At 40.7% G+C, this 17830-nt stretch overlaps 1 protein-coding gene across 1 annotated transcript in view; it reads left to right on the top strand.

Annotated features, from left to right (window-relative positions):
* The first annotated feature begins 802 nt into the window (after positions 1-802).
* SLC6A5 (solute carrier family 6 member 5) overlaps positions 803-17830 on the top strand; it is a 55557-nt gene continuing 38529 nt past the window's right edge. Inside the window, exons 1-7 of the mRNA XM_048855130.2 lie at positions 803-1250; positions 2437-2964; positions 4773-4911; positions 7320-7451; positions 7912-8085; positions 12937-13078; positions 13512-13644. Of these exons, the coding sequence (XP_048711087.2) occupies positions 1248-1250; positions 2437-2964; positions 4773-4911; positions 7320-7451; positions 7912-8085; positions 12937-13078; positions 13512-13644 (1251 nt within the window). The 5' untranslated portion in view covers positions 803-1247. The remainder of the gene's footprint in view (positions 1251-2436; positions 2965-4772; positions 4912-7319; positions 7452-7911; positions 8086-12936; positions 13079-13511; positions 13645-17830) is intronic.

Genomic DNA, 17830 nt, shown 5'->3' with positions numbered 1-17830 from the left:
TGGCACAAGGCAGTAGGTAGTTTGGAAATAATGTGCGTTAATTATTAGTTTTTCTATTGAAATCCGGGTTAGTCTATAACAGAAGGAATGTAGCAGTAGCTTTTTTTTTTTTTTTAAATTGTAATGTAAAGTTATATTTGCTCCCTATTAACAACAGGCGTACACTTCGGATTGACTACACTTGGCTATAACGTAGTGTGTGTATGGGGGGGAGGGAGGTTGGGAGGAAATAGAGGGCATATACATTCAAATGGAAGGACAGAGAGAGTGTTGTTTAAGGCACATCGAGATTTGTCAAAAGTAGATGTTATGATTACTTAGTTTCAGAGCAATTACACTTTTTGTGCTCAAATGCATCGAGCAGCCTCCCATAGCACCCACGTAAGAGTGATTATTAAATGCATCGATGGATTCCTTCACTGGAAAATCAATTCTATCCCCAACTTCATATCTTGATTTCTAAAGAGTTTTCGTCTTGCTTGTAAAGGACAACATCTAAAACTGCACTGGACGTTGCATTCCCTCCCTCCCCCGCCCAACTGCAGTGAAGAGGGTCTTGATGGAAAGAAATATTTCTTTACTAAGATGATTAACTTTGTGGGGTCATTCCGCTTTGATTTGTTTAGGTAGGGCTTTCACCCCTCTGTGGTGCAGTAATAATAAACACGTTAACGTGTTATTGTCTAATGGTGTAAAGTGAGGTGGAGGAAGAAGCCACTCTAAATATTATATGAATAACAATGTTTTATTGTTGGAATCATTGTCAGATGCAGAGATCCAGGGACAAGGAATATCGAATGCTGAATCAGAAACAATAAGAACGAGAGAGAGAGAGGGATGAAAGGCTTCTTCTCTTGGCTCTTCTGCTTTGGGTGCAGTAGGACGTGTTTCTCACATGTTCCTCCTAATTACCAGCAAGAAAGTTCTGCTCTTGCTGGGTTTGGTTTAGTAGTCAGCCCCATATGAATCACACTGAACACGCAATCCCACTCCTACCTGAGTGACAGCTAGCCGGCGCTCTGGCTTCTTCTTGTCCCTTTAAAATCTGAATCCAAGGGTAATGATTTATCAAACTCTTATTATCAAGAAAATGTCAAACGAAGGGCACCTTGCTCTGCACTGACGCAAACCCAATCTTTCCCAAGGAGCTATAGAAAGCTTTGCTCTTGGCTGAGCAAAATTCAGTCTATCAATCGCCTGTACTGCTGTTTTTACCTCCACCAGTTCAATCTGTTGCTATTTAAGACATGGTAAGTGCTTCTTTTTCCGTTTTTGAGACGTGGTGAAGGTGTGTGTGGCGGGGGGGGGGAGTTTTTCTTTAGAATTTACTTTGGCTATACTCTATGTAGTTTCTATTTGTTAATTTCACATATTACTTCATGTAGAGAGTAACCGTCATGCAAAAGTATTCTAGGTTGTAGGTGAAGGAGCTTGTTTCAAATGGGAACTGTCCAGGGTTCTGAAAGGCTACTTTCCGCTATGGAAAAAACCTGCACAACCTATAATATAGCCAACATAAGAAAAGAAAGGGAACGTATTCAGAAACGTATGTACTTCAGAGCTCAGTAAAATCGCTATTGAGTTCTATGCAGATGTTTCATTAGCTGACACTGTGTGGGTTTGGAGATTGTTAAAGATAAGAATACATACCAAGAAAACTGCATCAGGCACTTTTCTTCCTTTTGAAATATGACAGTATAAAACAAAAAGGGGCACACATTTTTAACAAGAAATTGTCAAATGGTGAGATTTACCAGCTTGTTTGGTTGAATATTGCTAGTTACAAACAATCAGGCCATCTGCTATTTTCGAAAATTTTAGATCTTTAAAAGGAGCATGATTTCGAAAGCTTATTTTAGAATAATAATCCAGCATTTGTTATGGTATAGAATATCCCTTCATCGTGTTGTCTTTTTTTCAATATTTAGAATGAATGTAGTAACTTCACTGGGCATATCGGGAATGCTAACCAATACTATTCCGTTTGGTTCCAGCATCTCTAGCTGCCTACAGGGCAGCTTGTTTATTGCCTATAAAAAAGCCAGTGTGCATTGTTGAATGACAGAAAGGAAATGGGGCGTAAAATTAAAGAATCTTTCTGCAACGGTGATAGGGGAAGGGAGCATTCTACAGTCGTGATGTGAAATCCAACAAGGTTTGGAGGCGCAGAGCTGTGGAAACATTGTGTAGAATTATAGGTTTGCAGTCTCTATTATTTTTGTCTCCCGGTTATCTTCTCAGAATATTAGCGTTTAATGTGATAAGGCGACCGAGGAGAGCCGTGTAGACTGAAAATACTGCAAAACGTTCCTAATCACTGTTACCAGCAAAATTGCATCGCAGTTTTATGCACAGTGCTTATTTGTGAAAAATCAAAAAACAAAATTTCAACGCTTTTTTTGGGGGGGTGTAAAGTATGTTATATTGTCATTTTAGGATTACACCAGTCAAAAGGATATGAACAAGCAGGCTGTCAACAGCCCTGAAACAGTTGCCCTTGGACAAATTGAAAGTGCGGGAGTTATACGGACCAGCCCCGAAAATGAGCAGCAGAACCTACCTTCAAAAGCCCCATGCCAGTTGGCCAAGGTCTCCAGATCTCTCTCCAGCGACAACAAAATCTCTCTATCTGAAGAAGCCAAACAGAACGATTTTGAGAGGACCAAAATTGGGATCTGCAAGCTCAGCAGCACCCCAGTCCAAGCCAGCTCCACCACCCGAAAGGATTCTGTAGAAACCTTTCCGCTAAAGAACATCCCCAGTGCAGGAAACCAAGGGCAAGCCAATATTCTTCACTGCAAAATCCCCCCTTTGCAAAGCACAGACGGCGAAGCTAATCAAAGTCTTGGTAAGAGCACACTGGAGCAAAACAATGCCAACAGCGGTTGGGTGACCATGAGCCAGAGCACCGTGGTTCTGGGCACAGATGGGAACACTTCTGTTCTGCCTGGCAGTGTTAACGGGGTAAGTTATTTCTCTGTCGCTTTCCCCGTCTCTAAGTGAACCGCGTGGATCACATGTGTGTTGACACCATTGAGCAAAGCTCGTTGAAGTACATATGTATTTGGATTCCAAGCTCTAAATGCCTAACACAAAAAAGGCTGATTTGGGCACAGTCCAAGGGAGTAACTACTGATAATCTCTCCCTCTCAAAAGGGCCCCTTTATAGAAAGAAAATGGTGTGACTGAAATTATGCGACGGAGTCTCTTTACTGCTGATTAATAATAATTTGTTAGCAATATGAACATGGATGATCGATAGTTCCAAGCTAATTCAAAGGCGGGTATTGAGCCTTTGAATTAGGCGGGTATTGAGCCTGCCCCTAAAGCTCAGCTGCAATGGGGTGGTTCTCTTAAAATGGGCGATAAAAATGATCAGAATTTGCCTGGAACGAAATAACGAAGCTCAGAACACTTGTGGTTGAATTCGGTTGCACTTGGTCTCCTTCACGCTAGGAAGAAAAGTTTGTTTACCTAGTTTTTTTCAGGTGCACTCCCCCTTTCTGGCATCAAATGCCCAGAGATTGCCCTGCCATTCACTGGCCCCGTTTATAAAGGCTTTGCATTGCGCTATCACCTCTGCGAATGTTATTGCCTGTTGTAACGCATTGGAAGCTGTAACCAAAAACAAGAACAAAATCAGCCAGCCATTCCGCAAACCCTACCAAACCTGTCCCTGACCAACCACCGGGCTGGGATTGGTGATCAATCACTCCCTCTCAGACAACTCAATCGTTATTTAGGATCAGTGAGAGGCTCCCAGGCATTGCTGAACGATGTGAAAATGTGGCTAACGCGCACCTGACACTCTCCCCGAGCAGGGGCCTCTCCCAATGGATTATAATCTGGGAGACAGCCTTACTCCGGGGTTCAGAGGTCCTTGGTATGACCAATGCGATAGGAATGGCGCTGCGCTTTCTCTTCCACGTGGACTGGGGACATTCATATTTAAAAAAGGCGGCCCGAGGTCATTCGACAAAGATCTTTTGCTGGGGTGGGGTAAAGCGGGAGAGCGAGAAGGCCTAGCTTTATACTAGACTAAAGGATGTTTCCATGCTACCAAACCGTGGTGGTGGTGGAGTTCTACTGACTCTACTGGCGAGCAGGATCTGACTCCTGAGGACCAATCAGCTCTGCCTCCCTGCGGGATCGTTCTCCTCAGAGCAGCACGATCCGCAGAAGAGCAAAGCCTCTCAGCTATAAGCCAAATATATCTAACCTGGGTTAGATTTTTTTTTTCCAGAAAGAATCGCAACAGAAATCAGTTCTCTGCCCATCGGTCAGGGGCTGGAATGAAAATTCAGGGCCCTAGAATTTAAATATCAGATACACCAGGAGAAAATTCACGGCTGTTCATTGAACTCACATGGAAGGATTAAGAAGCACTGGGCCGAATAGTTCTCGCTATCACCAATCCCTCCTCAATTTGAAACAATGCCCAAACTGAGGTCCTCTGTTGCTTCCACTGAAATCAATGACAAAAATCCTCAACAGGAACCAGATCCAGAGCTAGGTGATTGTATGCAATGAAACCGAGAGAGCACAGAATTATTGGTGTAGATTGCATGGGGGTGGGAGGGTGAAGACGAGGAGGCTGCTTGTTATATATAGTAATATCTCTTTGTATTGGATGTTTTCTCTCTCACATCTTCCCGCAGCAGCTGGTCTCTTAATAATGTCTTCTTGCGGGGCCAGCTAATTGCAAACCTGATATTTTTGTTTGATCTGAAAACAGCCATGTTGACAATGTGTTTTTCCTCTTCACCCTTCAGGATGACGATAAAGGGGATGAAAATAAAGCCCGAGGGAACTGGTCTAGCAAGATGGACTTCATCCTCTCCATGGTGGGTTATGCAGTGGGGCTGGGCAATGTCTGGAGGTTCCCGTACCTGGCCTTTAAGAATGGGGGAGGTATGGCTTTTCCTATCTTTATACACTCTGCTGCTCTTCAAACTATACTGAGCCAGCAAATAACTTGTCGGGGCGGGGAGGGGTGGGGGAAAGGGGAGGGGGGCGAGAGGAAAGTGCCTGGGAAAAGACCTCCCCCAGCACCTGCTCTTCAAAACATAGCAACGAATATCCTGTGTCAATCAAAGATTTAGGGCTAGACCAGACCATCGTTTTTTAAAAGCTAAAATTCACTTTATCAATGGCCCTTAGAAAATAGAATGGTCTTAGCATTTTTTAGAGGAGATGCTTTCCTAGTTAATACTGGCCGGAGACCGAGGAAATGAACAAACAGGTTGATAAAATTTGAGCAACGGATTTCACTTGACTAAGAACATTCCAGCCAAAGTACAAATAAAAATAAAATAAATATGTGAATTTAAATTCAATCGCCCAGAAGCGGTTCTAATCCAAAGACTTGGCTTTGGAATGCGAAGGTAAAATAGGAACCCAAAGTAAGTATAAAATAAGGGGAAATCTCTGCCAAATCTGAATAAAAATCAACCCTCAATAACATTTTAGGTTGAACTGCGCATTTATTTTAAAACCCATTTCCCTACCCGAGAAATAGTAATTTTTAAAAAGTCTGAATAATGTTCAGCAAAGTAACACACACATAAAATAAATGTGATGAAAAAGCAGTGTGCAGTTCTGTGTTGCTTAAACCGTTTTATTGTAGAAAAAGCAATTTGACTTGAAAACATCGAATTCGATTAAAATAGCTTTTTCTGTTGCGTCCAACGAAATCTTACAGACAATTAGCGGGCGTTTTTTTAAAAAAGAAAAATAGTTGCGGTAATCAAGCTACTCTTAGACTTACCACTGTCATAAGGTAAAATATCGTGGACGCGTGTAATTGTTTAAAATACCAGAAAGACTAAAAATCCTTCAGTTTGTGAGAAGTGGATCATTCACATTTCTGCCAAAGAATGAGGCAGAAATAAGTGTATGTAAAATTATGGGTTTTATTTCGCCCCCCTTTTTAAAAAAAATCACATTTTCCGCACGTATTGGAGTTGACTGTAAATATGAGAAATCAAGGATCGTACTGAATTTGGTATTTTCTTACTGGACGAAAACATGCTTATCTTATGACAGTCAGAATCTAGGGCTTCATCTTTTCCCTATTGCACTCAAGCCGATACAGTATTTTGCCATGGAATGTGTATGTACCTGTGTGTATATTCTCTGCATATATCGAACTGTGTATTACCTAATTGCACACAATCATGAATCTTCCCCTTTAAGAGCAGTTTTCCTGCAGTCGTGAGACTAAACTCTTTGAAAGGGATCCCTAATAGTTTAAATCACTGATTTGGAAATAAACTCCAGGAATGCAACCAGTATATATTTAAACAAACTTTTATCCTCATCAAGGTAGCAGCCAAGATGAATACGTGACTTTTCCAAAGAAGCCCATTTATTGCCTTGAGATCTGGCTCACCTGCTCAGGCAGTAGTTAGTAACTGTCTATAGTGGAGGTCACGCAAATTCGTGAAGCCTTCCATACAGAGGTTCTGTTGGGAAGCCTTGTATGTACGGCATGTAATGACTCTTCCCAAGCCTTTCTAGGGTTTGCTGGCGTTAACCAATTTCCTGTTGAATACAATTTGTGTTATTAGAAAGATTAAAAGAAAAAAAGTGACTGGCACTCTCATTGTTACCCCTTCTGGGCGAGCACCACCAGCTCAGCTGTTACAGAAGAGCGCACAGATGAGCATGGCTCATCTTAGCCTCGATTTAGATCCCTTGTTCTAATAATACACCAGGATCTCCGCAGAATGGGTGTAAAGTTGCCTTATCCCCCACACTGATCACTCCAGGTGGTTGCACTAATGACTCTTGCCCTCACGCTCACCTGAGACTGGTTCCTTTCGAACACAGACAAGGAAGCAAGACACAGTTGCAGTTTGATGATGAGGGGAATTAACCCCGATTTAATTAATTAGCGTCACCACCTGCAGCGAGCCTGGTATTCATTTCTAGGCAAAATAAGAAACCCTGGAATGTGGCAAAGTATAGAAATAAATTCGTAATGCTCCTGGAGAATGAATAAGGAGCGATTCGAATGATTAGAACAGGACTTTTCTCAAGACACCGTACTAGCCCTTCTTAATGAGTTAGTCAAACACATGGCGTGACCAGTATGTTTAAGGTGCATTTACTGAAACAAAACGCCCTACAGTGTCTGTCCCCTCTAAACAAGTACGCGGTGTTCTTTTTCATAGGCTAATACTCTATTGGAGTAGATTCTCTTAAGGCTTCCTAAATGCTACGAATCTTTGTTAACTTGAATGCTGTTTGATGCTGAGAATTACACAGTTTGAGCACTTTCTCGCTGCAGTTCAGATCTTTCTTCTCTTTCCCCCAAGGTGCATTTCTCATCCCCTACTTGATGATGCTGGCTCTAGCTGGAATACCCATTTTCTTCCTGGAAGTTTCATTGGGGCAGTTTGCTAGTCAGGGACCTGTGTCTGTCTGGAAAGCTATCCCGGCCTTACAAGGTGAGCCTCAGCCTCCCTCTCCCCATCTCCCTTCATCTTTGAGGGAACTTCTGTCGAGAATTTTGAGTTGCCTGAAGCTTTAACAGACATTTGTAAAGGACTTTATTTGGTATGGCATTGTCACTTGAACCATGCATTGCAGTCTTCATTTGACCTTGCCCTCTTTCTTAGGAAATCCAAGTAATATTTTGTGTTAGATTTCACAATTATATCATTATTTTATATAACAGATTTTGAAAAAATATAGACTGATCTGTATTCAATAAGTGACTTGCATAGCCAACACTGGAGTGTTGTTGCTGGGCCACCTGTGAAATGTTTTTTGTATGTACAACAGCTGAAAAATGTCTTTCTGTTTATGATAGGTCAGGTTTGGATATTTTACAGTCCATTGATAGTATATGTTTGTAATCATGAATACATATGATTGTACTAGCCTTCCATCTCCTTTCTTTTTCAGGCTGTGGCATTGCTATGCTGATCATCTCTGTTCTAATAGCCATATACTATAATATTATTATGTGCTATACACTTTTCTACCTTTTTGCATCCTTTGTCCCTGTATTACCCTGGGCTTCCTGCACCAACCCTTGGAACACGCCAGGCTGCAAAGATAAAAACAAACTCTTATTAGGTATGTTGTGACACGCTTTTAAAAAAAATTATGTTAAAGAACATTCCTTACAAGTTGGATCGGAGGACATTTTGTACCTATGAAATTTATTAGGGACTAACACTGCAGTCCTTATTTCGACAACACTCCCACTGAAGTCAGATCCTGAATATCATTGGCAGTATCATTTGATGCAGTTGGTTTAATCTTTATAATCATGCACTCTTGTCTCAGATCTGTTGGTTGAATTTTGTTTGCTTGTTTTATGTTGGAAAAAATTCAATAACAAAAAAGGCCCAAAATGACCTTTTGGCCAAAATGGATTTTTGTCAAATTTTTCCAGTTCTTCAATGAAAAATTGGAAGCTGGAAACCAAAATATTATTAGTAAAAAGTTTTGGTTTTCAGTAAAAGTTTTGGGCTTTTTATGAAAACCTACAATTTTTACCAAAAGTCAAAGAATTCACTGAAAACAGGTTTAGAAAACAGAAACAAAATCTAAAAACTGAAAATTAATAGGGGGAAAAATTTTTACACTTCCCACAAAAATAAATGGCATTTTTTATCAACTCTTTTTAACAGTAATATGGTAGTTGCAAGTTCCTTTTAGGTTCCTTCCATCTGTGCTTCCAATATCAGATGAATTTTAGTGCATTCAGACTGGAAGTGCTATGGCAGTCACCTGCTTGTGCCGTGAAGCATTTCAATGAATCATTTATGATTAGGTATTATTTATTAAGTGCTGTTTATAAAATCTCTTTAACACAACAAATAATTTTTAAAACATTTTTTGGGAGGGTGGGGGGTAGAAGACACATGTAGTGGTTGATTCAGTACTGACAGGCTCAGTTGAGCCAGGTTCACCCACAAAGTAATCCCACTGCTTTAATTTCTAACTCACCAGAAATAAATCTTTCCCCAAATGTATGATCATTGCACAAGTTTCCTTACTGATCTGTTAGAGCAAAGCAGGCTAGAATCACATGCTTCATTTTATGACACTGACCACTGTACCATCTACCAAAACTCTGCTGTAGCCAATTTAGGGCCCTGCCCAAATTTCATATAAGTAAATGGAAAGGCTCCCATTGACTTCAATAGGCTTCAGATCTGGGCTTTTATAAAATTGATACATTCAATATTAATTGAAGTATTTACATTGATTCATATTTTTAAACAAACTTACTTTAACTATGTTTGCATCTCTATTGTGTCTGAGTCCTGAAAATATTCTAGCAAAGGAGAATGCTAGCAAGAATGGTCACTTGCTCATTACTCAATAGTGGATTTTAAGTGGCCGTTTAAGGAAAGGCCAGTTTCCAATTTGTAACTGGACTGTTTAGCCTGAGTACCTGATTCCAAGAGTTTCATTTGGTCAGGGAAAGGGAACCTACTAAGTGGCTTGTGTATCCAATCTAACTTGCTTGCATTGCAAATCTTAAAAACTCACAATACACTATGCACACAGATTCAGAATTATTTACAGACATTATTCAATACCTAATTTCAAATAACTAATAAATTCAAGAAATCCGTGACCTGTTAGTTAATGATGCACAAACTGGATAGGGAGAAAAATTAATGGAATACATTACAGCTTATGATTTATTTGCTCAGCTTTACAGGACACAATGACAACATAATAAGAAACAAGGATATTGCTTCTGAGGTTTAAACCCCCATGTTGTATGGATATAGGGCTCCTAGGCACTAGGGTAATACACATACTTTATAATAACTAGAATAATGAGTTAGGGAAATTTTAATAATTACCGATCATGCACTGGAGGTCTGAACTCTTAGGATTTGATTCTATACTGTTGATGTCAATAGAAAAGGGCACTTAGGGACCAATTTCACAATGGAACCACAGGGACAATTTCAGTCCTGATGCAATCTCAGTTGTTTCGATGGAGTTGAGTGCTTATGCTAGGGTTGTATTTGATCCATAGTACAATCTGATTCATACTTCTAATGTTCTGAAGTCTGTTTTTCACCTCTGCCTGGGATCTCCAGATAAGCAGCCCCCCTTGTCTTTTCTCGCACCTAGCAAAGATAGCTGCTGAACTGTGTGCTAATTCTATAAAGCCAATGAATGATTTTCATATATTTGCTTGAAAATTTGTAAACATTGGCCTCTTTTAAAGATGAAAATGTAAAGCATTAAACTCCCTTAAAATATTTAATTTCCTCGATGTCAAAGAAGCCTGAGAAAGTACAATCTGAATGCAGTGCTATGGCTCCCATTCAGCAAAGCACTCGAGCAATGTGCTTATCCTTAAGTATGAATTGCCCATGGAAGACTGTGTGACTCCTCAGGTGCTTAAAGTTAAGCTTGGTCTTAAATGGGTTGTTAAATATGAGGGCATTATCTCATAAAGATATAGCACAGGGATGATCAGATCTCATTTTAAGGATAATTTATTTCTATTTGTAAAGTTAGGGTGTGCCAACTGCAGGTTTTCCTGTTGGCTTAATGTGATCAATTTCTCTGGCACATTTATCCTTCAACTTGCTCAGCAACTGTAAGGTTTTGTCTATCTTTAAAAAATAGTGTCAAGTCTTGAAAGGCCAGAGATTGGTTTCAGCTTTCTTCTACAGAAAAACAAGCACAGTTATCACTGGACTCAATTAAATTGCTCTTGTCTTTCCTGATTTCAAAAAAGTATGATTTTAATTATTAAAGTTTGTCCATGTAAATGTAATTTCTTGTTAACATCTTCCAAGGTAACGTAACCATTATTTCTGTTATATGTTTGGTTTTGATCAATAGCACTGCACGAGAAGACTTATGTGTACATGACTGCAGGGGGCTTATTCGTGAAAGTACAATTGTGCCCTCTGCTGATTTTAAGAGGATAGTGCAAGGAAACCAAAAGCTTTCCAGAACTAAGCTAAACATTAATGCTGTGCAGAGTTGCTGCAGTGCAGCAAAAGTGACCTTAGGTGTCATCCTATAAAACCTACTAGGGAGCTGGTTGCAGTTAGATGTGTAGCTTAATATTTTCTGTTTGTTGCATGGATTTCAAAGCTACTTACTGTTGTGCTCATTGTGCTATGACTCTCTAAGGCTTATTCTCATGGGAAATGGGGAGAGATGATTCTCATACATCTGTATAATATATTCTGTGTGTGTCGGCAAGGTGTATGTGTAAAGGCACACATGGTTTTAGATTGGATTGGAAGGTTTTCTTTAAATAGAAATTTTAGTTATTGTGTCTTGTATATTTGTGTACTTTGCATGCACAGATAGACACTATAATAATAATTCGATTTAAGGAAAACCTTCCAATCCAATCTAAAACCGTGTGCACCTGTACATATACCCCTTGCTCTCACCTGTGCGTGCAGGCATGCACGCTCACAGGGAATATATTCTACAGAAGTATTAGAATTGTCTCTCCCCATTTCCAATGAGAATAAGCTTTAGAGAGCCATAGCACTATGATCACAACAGTAAGTAGCTTTGAAATCTGTGCTACAAACAGAAAATATCAAGTTATACATCTAACTGTACCAAGCTCATAGTAGGTTTCAGAAGGTGACACCTACGATCACTTTTGCTGGTCTCCATATCCTCCTGCGGGTAGAGTTCAGGTGAACCATGGAAGTGGCAATATCATTAGAGTCTGGGGGAAGGAAGATGACAGCTCAACGCATCCTTCTTTACTGGTTGCTTTGCAGTGTGACAATATCCATTTCAGAGAAGTCTGGGTTTTCCTCTTACTATTATTTCCTTTTCCTCTTGAGCTTGGCTGTGTCATGCAATACAAATGGGAAGTGACGCCCTGCTGACAATACTTAAACAGCTATAAAATATTTTTGTATTTCATGTTTCTTTTTTATGGTCTCAAATAATTATTAAAATTGCCAGTAATTATATCTTCAGGGAGGAGTTACAGAATCAGACTCATTCTGTGTAGTGTAACTGAACATAGTGGTTTAGAATTATGTAAGTTCTGAGTTAGGGAGTTGTTGAGCTTCAGAAGATAATATGGATAAATATTGAGAGAGAAAGAGAGACTATGTCAGCTGTCTGCTGGCAATTCAGCTTGTAAAATTTATATTTCCTACTCAAATGAAATACTCTTGAATTAACAAACTTGTTTGTTTTAAATTTGTTGATGATCTTTGGGAACGTTGGCAAAGACCATCATAGCTGTAATCACAGGGGGTTTCAGTTCAAACAAAAGTAGCTCCAGATCACATATGGATCCAGATCCAATTTGAAGACCCTTAAAGTCTGGGGGTTTTCATATCTAGAATTTATTTGTATGTTGTAAGGATAAGCATTGATGTGACGCTTATATCGGAATCTAAAGTCACCCAGAATAGATCTAAGGTTTTGGTTTGGACCCATATGTGGCTAAGATTCAACCATATTATCTTAATTAATATTTACAGTGGTGTGTTTTGGAGTACAATTGTTTTTCATAGGTATAATTTTTGTTGGGTCTCTGTCTCTGTATTTACATCTGCTTAGTGGATGGGACTCCTGGGTTCTGTTCTCAGTATTACCACAGATTAACATTGTCCTTGAATGAGTGAACTGGGGGTCAACTCTGCATTATTTGCTCACCCACCTACCCATATCTCCCATTGACTCAAGTCCCTAATCCTCTCTGTGCCTTAGATTACCCATTGGTGGAAAAAAAGGAAAACAATGCCAACTATCTCAGATGGATATTGAGTCTTAATAAAAATTATATTTATAAAATGATTTGAGATCCTTGTTTCAAGGGGCTATAGAAATGTAACATGTCACCATTAAATAGATCTACATGATACAGTGTATGTTCAGAGTTGTCCCCATCAGTCTTGAAAATGTTTAGTCCAGTACTTTCCTTCCTTTATTGGTACCTTTTCTTAACAGATTCGTGCATCATTGGTGATCACCCAAAAATACAGATTAAGAACTCTACTTTCTGTATGAGTGCCTATCCAAACTTGACAATGGTTAACTTCACCAGCCAAGGAAACAAGACTTTTGTCAGTGGAAGTGAAGAGTACTTCAAGTAAGACCCCTATTTGATTAGAAAATGTCAGGTTATTTTTCTGCTAATAAAGTCTTGGGGTTAAATTGGGTGGGTCATTTATAACTGGTTCCAGAAGACTGGAACTACAGCATGTGAGAACTGACCTCCAGGCATGAAGGGTAAAAAAGCTAAGTTTCAAGAGAAAAAGGAGAACCTTTTTGTTTTGTTTGTACAGCACCTTGCACAATGCGGTCCAGGTCCATGACTGTCTCTCTCAGGCACTGCCACTGCACATAAATAAAAAACAACAATAATTATTAATAAAAGGTATAATAATGCAAGATGAAATTCACTGAAGCCTTTGGGGTAGATCAGAGAAACTTCTCAGCACTATAAGCAGTGTCTAATGTAGATCCTTTTATACTGGGAGAATGCAGCTTGCAATCATTGTCACTAACTTTTTGACTCTCAGGTACTTTGTATTGAAGATTTCTGGCGGGATTGAATATCCTGGTGAAATCAGGTGGCCCTTGGCACTTGCTCTCTTTCTGGCTTGGGCGATTGTGTACGCATCCCTGGCTAAAGGAATCAAGACATCAGGAAAAGTGAGAATATTTCTTTACCAGAGTAAACCAGTAACAGTACACTATGTTGCTTTAAATCCATAGCACTTATAGCTTAAGACAGTGAATCAGTTGGAAGTTGCTAAAAGCAAAAGTTTTATGGGACCTTACTGGAAGTTGAACTTTCTAAGTACCATCTCCAGGGCCAGTGGAAAACGGCAGGAAGAGATGCTGGTGTTACTCTATGGAACATTTTGAGAGGAGATGATCCCATGTTATGGGAAGTTTGTAAAGTGATCTCATTTTGAATCCAGGCCTATTTTCCTTGTACACTCAAGGTTGGAGCTGGGCAAAATGTTTTGACAAAAACCATTTTTGTGCAAAAATGCAGATTTGGTGACATTGAAACATTTTGAAAATTTGTGTTGATTTCACTTAATTGTTCTGGTAAACAATTATGAAAAAAATGAAATATTTCATTTTGATATTAAAAACATTTTGATTTTTGATTCAAATGATTTATCATTTCAAAATCTTCTTTCACTTTAAGAAAATTTTAAAAATATTAATTCTTAAAATCAAAATAAAACATTTTGTTTGACGGAAACCATTTTCTTTCTTTTTGATTTGCCAACAATTTTGAAAAATGCCATTTTTGGTTCAACTCAAAAAGATTTTTTGGAATTGCCAAGGAAACAAAACATCTGTTTTTTGCCCAGCTCTACTCAAGACTTCTGTTCACTTTAGGGGGAGTTCTTGGTGCAGGATTATGTCCCAGATGGTTAACTTAACTCGGCAGTTCTAAACTGTGGGTCGGGACCCCAGAGTGGGTCACAAACCTGTTTTAGACTTGTTGGGGTCTGGACCAAGCCCAAGTATGACTGCCCAAAGCTAAAGCCAAAGTGCAAGCCGCAACACCTGGGGCCAAAGCCAAAGCTCAAGGGCTTCAGCCCCGGGTGGCAGGGCTCAGGTTATAGGCCCCAAACCTGGGGCTGAAGCCCTTGGGTTTGGCTTTGCACCCTCTTCCCGTCCCGCAGTTGGGCTTGGGCAGGCTCATGCTTTGGTCCCCCATCCTGGGGTTGTGTAGTAATTTTTGTTGTCAGAATGGTGTCGTGGTGCAGTGAATTTTGAGAACCCCTGATAACTAAATTTCAGTGAAATGTTCTATTACCATTTGCTCCTACATTCCTGATTAACTAGAAAGCCACGGGAAATTGGCACATCTTTTTGGTGGGATGTTCACTCCCAGATCTTCAGAGGCTTTAACAGTGATCCACTTCTTTTTAATGTATTTGGCAATTATGTTTCCAGGAGACTTGGACAACCTTTCATATTTCTGTTCAGTGTTCATAATTAAAGCCTCATTAACAGTTACAGTGACACTTATGCAGTTATGGGAAATGTCTATGCAATAACAATCATTTCTGCAGTCATGGAAATTAAGCAACTTCACTTCATAGACTGGGGGAATCAAGTTAAAATCTGAGTCCAGACACCCCTTGTTTCTCAGGAAACAGTCATTACAGTGTAGCTGTGGAATTTCAGACATGCCATCTCTTGCTAATTGATCATGAGAGGCACAATTTCTAACTAAAATTAAGCCTCATTCATGATCTTGCGAGAGAACTCTATGTCAGGAATTTTTTTTCAGGCACTGCACAAATGCGTTTCCAATCAAACAGGAGTTACCCCATCCTAAACAAAGAAATGTCATTTCTCCACCAGGAAGTTAATTCTAAAGTACTTTGAAAGAAAATGATAATTCATTTACATATCAGATAAACAAAGTTAACAAGCTACACCCCAGCCGGGAAGAGAAACTTCATCTGAGATAGAAGAAGAGGAGGGCCAACCCTCAAATAAGCATCAACTGGAAAAAAAACAAAACATGACATATAGAGTTCTAAAAGTGAGGCTTCATTTTACTTAGAAATGCTATCAGCCGCCCCAGGTGTGGCCAGGGCTTCAGCTGTCAGCCCTGGGCAGCTGCTCCCCTGTCAGCCTGGGAAGTGGGAGAGGGATCCCCACTTCAGCACCCTCAGGCCTGCAGAGGATGAAGAACCCTAAGGAGCAGAGGTGAGGCTGAAGGCTGCAGGGAGGGGGGCTGAAATGAAGAGGATGAGGCTGGGGGGGCTGTATTGATGATGGGGTGAGAGCTGGGAGGATAAACTGAGGGCAGTAGGGGTCGATACAGCGTGGGGGGGGGGTTGAACTGAGGTAGTGGTCATGGGGACTACGGGGCTGTACTGAGAGGGGTTGGGTGGGGAGAAAACTGCTAGGGGATTGGGAGACATGATTAATTGCTGGACAGGAGTTGGGCAGATGTGAGGGTGAGAGCTCCTACAGCAAAGGCCAAAAATCACCTTATCCAGTGCTTGTGGGGGAATGGGCAACCTTAATTGTCACATGCACACACCACGGGGGAGTTCAAAAATCAAGAGACTGACCTAAAAATACAATGTAATCTTTTTTTTTAAATGTCATTTTAAGGCCAATCTCATGATTTTGGGGGGTCCGACTCAGGATTTTTGATCTCTTGAAGTTGGCCATGCTGGAACCATGCTGGGCAAGGAGAGAGAAGATCTAGAAATGAATAAACTGAGACTTGCATGTAGTAATAAAACTGGTTCTTTTAATGAACCTAGAGTGCATGGAAAAATTCTGGCTTGTTAGCACTGAAGATTGAAATTCTCCATTAGCCACAGAACAGGTTTAGTCTGGGCAGAAGTAACAAGGCTCCAGGGCCCTACCAGTCTGTCACAAGCAGATTGCCCGTAGGGTTCACTTCCTGTAGGAAAAGAGGGTCATTCAGTCTCCAAGCCACTTGAGTTCTTGGTTTCCTTACTGTGATTGGGTGTCCCCTCCATACAAGACCAGAAGGGGTCAAGGCAGCTAGATAGGCCAATTAATTGCTTAGGTTGCGCCTGGTGGAGGGGCCAGGGAGCAGGGATTAATTGGACAGCTCAGCTGGACAGGAACAGCTGGGGCTGAATAAAGCCCAGGAGCAGAGAGCAGAAAGGGGCTGTAAGGGAAGTAGTCTGCAGTTACTCTCTGGGAGAAGGGAGGTGTGTTTGGGGCTATAGAGGCAAGTAGCCTACAGTTGCTCCCTGGGAGTTGTGCAGCTGGCAAACCCAGAGAGGGGGGAGAGCTAGAAAGGTAGGAAATGCTTAGGGAAAAGCACCAAGGTATAGGATAGAGCAGACTTTGGCTGCTGATCAAAGGGCCTCTGAGCTAGAACCCAGAGTAGAGGGTGGATCTGCGTTCTCCTGCCAGCCACTGAGGAAGTGGCACAGACCAGGCAGGGGAGAGTGGACTGTCTGGGACAGTTCACCCTGAAAGACTTGTGATACCTTGGAAAGGGAGGACTATAGTGACCTGGCTCAAAGCTGCAGTTCCTGGAGCAAGAGGTGCTTCAGGCTAGAGAGGGACAATAGGTGGAGAGATTGCCAGAGGAGGGCACAGCACCTGCTAGGAGCTAATCCTCAGTGGCCAAGAGGAGGCACCCTAGCAGTGAGTGGAGCCTGTGACACCTGCCAAGACTGTCTGGAAAGGTGCCGGTTAACGTGAGTTGTAGCAATGGATTTCTATCACTTGGGTAATCTGTTCACTAGGAACTAGACGGAGACAGTCAATTAATCTCCAAGCGTTGAGTAGCCAATGTATTGCAGCATCACTCAGGGACTACTGACCTGTTCTTGACTTGAATCAGTCATTTAGGCCTAGCCTATGTGAGAAAGTTGTACCCGTTTAACTTCAATAATTTTTTAAGCTCATTGAAGTTAAACTGCTGGAAACCCTCATGTGGACACTCTTAATTTGGTTGAAGAGAGATTTATTTCCGTTTAGCTTAAACCAATTCTTCAGATAAACTGAAATGAGCCTGGTTTAAACAGAAATGAGTGTCCATGAAGACTTCTGTACCAATTTACCTAAATAGGTTTAAAATGACACATTTTAAATCAGTGCAACTTCCTCATTCAGACAAGCCCTTAGAGATGAAAGGCTGGGCCATCCAGTTTTTCTAGTTACTGGGCTACCTTCATGTCTAGTGTTACTCCTCTGACATTAAAGGAGTTATACCAGGGGTGAATGGTGCCCAGGGTTTTCATAATAGTCCTGTGTCTCCAGTTGGGGTAGGGTGTTCGTTTGGTAGAATGCGCTTTTTAATCATGCTCCCTTTCAACTAGTACAAGCCAAATTCAGAACTTAAAAGCAATTTGGATGAAAT

Source organism: Caretta caretta, chromosome 6 (genome assembly GCF_965140235.1).
Source record: "Caretta caretta isolate rCarCar2 chromosome 6, rCarCar1.hap1, whole genome shotgun sequence".
Taxonomy (NCBI): Eukaryota; Metazoa; Chordata; order Testudines; family Cheloniidae; genus Caretta; species Caretta caretta.
The sequence above is the reverse complement of the archived record's forward strand: the minus strand, read 5'-3'. Positions and strand labels throughout refer to the sequence as shown.